Source organism: Salmo salar, unplaced genomic scaffold (assembly GCF_965601325.2).
Source record: "Salmo salar unplaced genomic scaffold, fSalSal1 ptg000245l, whole genome shotgun sequence".
Classification (NCBI taxonomy): Eukaryota; Metazoa; Chordata; class Actinopteri; order Salmoniformes; family Salmonidae; genus Salmo; species Salmo salar.
The window spans coordinates 291,501-297,500 of NW_027675337.1; the positions used below are offsets into that span (position 1 = coordinate 291,501).

The following is a 6,000-nucleotide window of genomic DNA, read 5'->3' on the forward strand; positions in this document are numbered from 1 at the left end:
TTTGTATCTGTTAAAAAACCAAAACACTATGTTTCTATTCCTTCATCCCAGCCGATGACATCAAGCCGTGTCCTCGCTGCGCTGCTTACATCATCAAGATGAACGACGGCAGCTGTAACCACATGACCTGCGCCGTGTGCGGCTGTGAGTTCTGCTGGCTCTGCATGAAGGAGATCTCTGACCTGCACTACCTGAGGTGAGGAGTAGTACATCTCTGTCCCCTGGTCAGCCTGTCAGGATTGGGTTGTTATCATCTCTGTCCCCTGGTCAGCCTGGGTTGTAATCATCGTGTGTGTGTGTGTGTGTGTGTGTCTCCCAGCCCGTCAGGATGTACCTTCTGGGGCAGGAAACCGTGGAGCAGGAAGAAGAAGATCCTGTGGCAGCTTGGCACGCTGGTCGGCGCTCCAGTGGGCATCGCTCTGATCGCTGGCATCGCCGTCCCGGTCATGATCATAGGCATCCCTGTGTACGTGGGGAGAAAGGTGAGTTGACCACAACACACGGCGGGCTGAGGGTCGGGGCTGAGGGGTCCGGGGCTGAGGGACCAGAGCTGGGCCAGTAGATGGAACCAGTAGATGGAACCAGTAGATGGAACCAGTAGATGGGACCAGTAGATGGAACCAGTAGATGGGACCAGTAGATGGGACCAGTGGATGGGTGGGACCAGAGCTGGACGGGACCAGTAGATGGAACCAGTAGATGGAACCAGTAGATGGGACCAGTAGATGGGACCAGTGGATGGGTGGGACCAGAGCTGGGCCAGTAGATGGAACCAGTAGATGGGACCAGTAGATGGGACCAGTAGATGGGTGGGACCAGAGCTGGACGGGACCAGAGCTGGATGGGACCAGTAGATGGAACCAGTAGATGGGACCAGTAGATGGGACCAGTAGATGGGACCAGTAGATGGAACCAGTAGATGGGACCAGTAGATGGGACCAGGGTCCGGGGCTGAGGGGTCCGGGGCTGAGGGGTCCGGGGCTGAGGGGTCCGGGGCTGAGGGGTCCGGGGCTGAGGGGTCCGGGGCTGAGGGGTCCGGGGCTGAGGGGTCCGGGGCTGAGGGGTCCGGGGCTGAGGGACCAGTAGATGGAACCAGTAGATGGAACCAGTAGATGGAACCAGTAGATGGGACCAGTAGATGGGACCAGTAGATGGAACCAGTAGATGGGACCAGAGCTGGATGGAACAGTAGATGGGCCAGTAGATGGGACCAGTAGATGGGACCAGTAGATGGGACCAGTAGATGGGACCAGTAGATGGGACCAGTAGATGGAACCAGTAGATGGAACCAGTAGATGGGACCAGTAGATGGGACCAGTAGATGGAACCAGTAGATGGGACCAGAGCTGGATGGAACAGTAGATGGGCCAGTAGATGGGACCAGTAGATGGGAGGGACCAGTAGATGGGACCAGTAGATGGGACCAGTAGATGGGACCAGTGACGGGACCAGTGAGGGACCAGTAGATGGGACCAGTAGATGGGACCAGTAGATGGGACCAGTAGATGGAACCAGAGCTGGATGGGACCAGTAGATGGGACCAGTAGATGGGACCAGTAGATGGGACCAGTAGATGGGACCAGTAGATGGAACCAGTAGATGGGACCAGTAGATGGGACCAGTAGATGGGTGGGACCAGAGCTGGACGGGACCAGAGCTGGATGGGACCAGAGCTGGATGGGACCAGTAGATGGGACCAGTAGATGGGACCAGTAGATGGGACCAGTAGATGGGACCAGTAGATGGGACCAGTAGATGGAACCAGTAGATGGAACCAGTAGATGGAACCAGAGCTGGATGGGACCAGTAGATGGGACCAGTAGATGGGACCAGTAGATGGGACCAGTAGATGGGACCAGTAGATGGGACCAGTAGATGGGACCAGTAGATGGGACCAGTAGATGGGTGGGACCAGAGCTGGACGGGACCAGAGCTGGACGGGACCAGAGCTGGACGGGACCAGAGCTGGACGGGACCAGAGCTGGACGGGACCAGAGCTGGACGGGACCAGAGCTGGACGGGACCAGTAGATGGGACCAGTAGATGGAACCAGTAGATGGGACCAGTAGATGGAACCAGTAGATGGGACCAGTAGATGGAACCAGTAGATGGGACCAGTAGATGGGACCAGTAGATGGGACCAGTAGATGGAACCAGTAGATGGAACCAGTAGATGGGACCAGTAGATGGAACCAGAGCTGGATGGGACCAGTAGATGGAACCAGTAGATGGGACCAGTAGATGGGACCAGTAGATGGAACCAGTAGATGGGACCAGTAGATGGGACCAGTAGATGGGACCAGTAGATGGAACCAGTAGATGGGACCAGTAGATGGGACCAGTAGATGGGACCAGTAGATGGGTGGGACCAGAGCTGGACGGGACCAGAGCTGGATGGGACCAGAGCTGGATGGGACCAGAGCTGGATGGGACCAGAGCTGGATGGGACCAGTAGATGGAACCAGTAGATGGGACCAGTAGATGGGACCAGTAGATGGGACCAGTAGATGGGACCAGTAGATGGGACCAGTAGATGGGACCAGTAGATGGGACCAGTAGATGGAACCAGTAGATGGGACCAGTAGATGGGACCAGTAGATGGGACCAGTAGATGGAACCAGAGCTGGATGGGACCAGTAGATGGGACCAGTAGATGGAACCAGTAGATGGGACCAGTAGATGGGACCAGTAGATGGAACCAGAGCTGGATGGGACCAGTAGATGGGACCAGTAGATGGAACCAGTAGATGGAACCAGTAGATGGGACCAGTAGATGGGACCAGTAGATGGGACCAGTAGATGGGACCAGTAGATGGAACCAGAGCTGGATGGAACCAGAGCTGGATGGGACCAGTAGATGGGACCAGTAGATGGGACCAGTAGATGGGACCAGTAGATGGAACCAGAGCTGGATGGGACCAGTAGATGGGACCAGTAGATGGAACCAGTAGATGGAACCAGTAGATGGGACCAGTAGATGGGACCAGTAGATGGGACCAGTAGATGGGACCAGAGCTGGATGGGACCAGAGCTGGATGGGACCAGAGCTGGATGGGACCAGTAGATGGGACCAGTAGATGGGACCAGTAGATGGGACCAGTAGATGGGTGGGACCAGAGCTGGACGGGACCAGAGCTGGACGGGACCAGAGCTGGACGGGACCAGAGCTGGATGGGACCAGTAGATGGAACCAGTAGATGGGACCAGTAGATGGGACCAGTAGATGGGACCAGTAGATGGGACCAGTAGATGGAACCAGTAGATGGGACCAGTAGATGGGACCAGTAGATGGAACCAGTAGATGGAACCAGTAGATGGGACCAGTAGATGGGACCAGTAGATGGAACCAGTAGATGGGACCAGTAGATGGGACCAGTAGATGGGACCAGTAGATGGGACCAGTAGATGGGACCAGTAGATGGGACCAGTAGATGGGTGGGACCAGAGCTGGACGGGACCAGTAGATGGGACCAGTAGATGGGACCAGTTGATGGGACCAGTAGATGGGACCAGTAGATGGAACCAGTAGATGGGACCAGTAGGTGGGACCAGTAGGTGGGACCAGTAGATGGGACCAGTAGATGGGACCAGAGCTGGATGGGACCAGTAGATGGGACCAGTAGATGGGACCAGTAGATGGGACCAGTAGATGGGACCAGTAGATGTAATGTGTTTTCATTATAACCTCTGACCTTTAACCTCCTGTCTGTCTGTCAGATCTATAACCGCTATGAGGGGAAGGACATCTCTCCTCACAGGAGGAACCTGGTGATCGCAGGAGGAGTCACTCTGTCTGTCATCATGTCCCCTGTGGTGGCAGCCCTCTCTGTGGGTCAGTATACTCTGTCTGTCATCATGTCCCCTGTGGGGTCAGTATACTCTGTCTGTCATCCTGTCCCCTGTGGGTCAGTATACTCTGTCTGTCATCATGTCCCCTGTGGGGTCAGTATACTCTGTCTGTCATCATGTCCTCTGTGGGGTCAGTATACTCTGTCTGTCATCATGCTCCCCTGTGGGTCAGTATACTCTGTCTGTCATCATGTCCCCTGTGGTGGCAGCCCTCTCTGTGGGTCAGTATACTCTGTCTGTCATCCTGTCCCCTGTGGGGTCAGTATACTCTGTCTGTCATCATGTCCCCTGTGGGGTCAGTATACTCTGTCTGTCATCCTGTCCCCTGTGGGGTCAGTATACTCTGTCTGTCATCATGTCCCCTGTGGGGTCAGTATACTCTGTCTGTCATCATGTCCCCTGTGGGGTCAGTATACTCTGTCTGTCATCATGTCCCCTGTGGGGTCAGTATACTCTGTCTGTCATCATGTCCCCTGTGGGTCAGTATACTCTGTCTGTCATCATGTCCCCTGTGGGTCAGTATACTCTGTCTGTCATCATGTCCCCTGTGGGTCAGTATACTCTGTCTGTCATCATGTCCCCTGTGGGGTCAGTATACTCTTCTGTCATCATGTCCTCTGTGGGTCAGTATACTCTGTCTGTCATCATGTCCCCTGTGGGTCAGTATACTCTGTCTGTCATCATGTCCCCTGTGGGTCAGTATACTCTCTGTCATCATGTCCCCTGTGGGTCAGTATACTCTCTGTCATCATGTCCCCTGTGGGTCAGTATACTCTCTGTCATCATGTCCCCTGTGGGTCAGTATACTCTGTCTGCAGGGGAGGAAATTAACTTTAATTTAGTATAAAAATAATGAAGATGAATGTAATGTTTAAACAACAACATGGTTGTTATGATGAGCTGGTAGACTGACTGCTCTTAGGAGACACAGTGGTCTGGTTGTTATGATGAGCTGGTAGACTGACTGCTCTTAGGAGACACAGTGGTCTGGTTGTTATGATGAGCTGGTAGACTGACTGCTCTTAGGAGACACAGTGGTCTGGTTGTTATGATGAGCTGGTAGACTGACTGCTCTTAGGAGACACAGTGGTCTGGTTGTTATGATGAGCTGGTAGACTGACTGCTCTTAGGAGACACAGTGGTCTGGTTGTTATGATGAGCTGGTAGACTGACTGCTCTTAGGAGACACAGTGGTCTGGTTGTTATGATGAGCTGGTAGACTGACTGCTCTTAGGAGACACAGTGGTCTGGTTGTTATGATGAGCTGGTAGACTGACTGCTCTTAGGAGACACAGTGGTCTGGTTGTTATGATGAGCTGGTAGACTGACTGCTCTTAGGAGACACAGTGGTCTGGTTGTTATGATGAGCTGGTAGACTGACTGCTCTTAGGAGACACAGTGGTCTGGTTGTTATGATGAGCTGGTAGACTGACTGCTCTTAGGAGACACAGTGGTCTGGTTGTTATGATGAGCTGGTAGACTGACTGCTCTTAGGAGACACAGTGGTCTGGTTGTTATGATGAGCTGGTAGACTGACTGCTCTTAGGAGACACAGTGGTCTGGTTGTTATGATGAGCTGGTAGACTGACTGCTCTTAGGAGACACAGTGGTCTGGTTGTTATGATGAGCTGGTAGACTGACTGCTCTTAGGAGACACAGTGGTCTGGTTGTTATGATGAGCTGGTAGACTGACTGCTCTTAGGAGACACAGTGGTCTGGTTGTTATGATGAGCTGGTAGACTGACTGCTCTTAGGAGACACAGTGGTCTGGTTGTTATGATGAGCTGGTAGACTGACTGCTCTTAGGAGACACAGCGGTCTGGTTGTTATGATGAGCTGGTAGACTGGCTGCTCTTAGGAGACACAGTGGTCTGGTTGTTATGATGAGCTGGTAGACTGGCTGCTCTTAGGAGACACAGTGGTCTGGTTGTTATGATGAGCTGGTAGACTGGCTGCTCTTAGGAGACACAGTGGTCTGGTTGTTATGATGAGCTGGTAGACTGACTGCTCTTAGGAGACACAGTGGTCTGGTTGTTATGATGAGCTGGTAGACTGACTGCTCTTAGGAGACACAGTGGTCTGGTTGTTATGATGAGCTGGTAGACTGACTGCTCTTAGGAGACACAGTGGTCTGGTTGTTATGATGAGCTG

The 6,000-nt window shown here is 53.2% G+C and overlaps 1 protein-coding gene across 1 annotated transcript in view; it reads left to right on the top strand.

Moving 5' to 3' along the window:
• Positions 1–6,000, top strand: part of LOC123740272 (E3 ubiquitin-protein ligase RNF19A) — a 41,795-nt gene that overhangs the window by 23,487 nt on the left and 12,308 nt on the right. Inside the window, exons 3-5 of the mRNA XM_045714120.2 lie at positions 52–196; positions 320–482; positions 3,718–3,832. Coding sequence (XP_045570076.2) covers positions 52–196; positions 320–482; positions 3,718–3,832 — 423 coding nt within the window. The remainder of the gene's footprint in view (positions 1–51; positions 197–319; positions 483–3,717; positions 3,833–6,000) is intronic.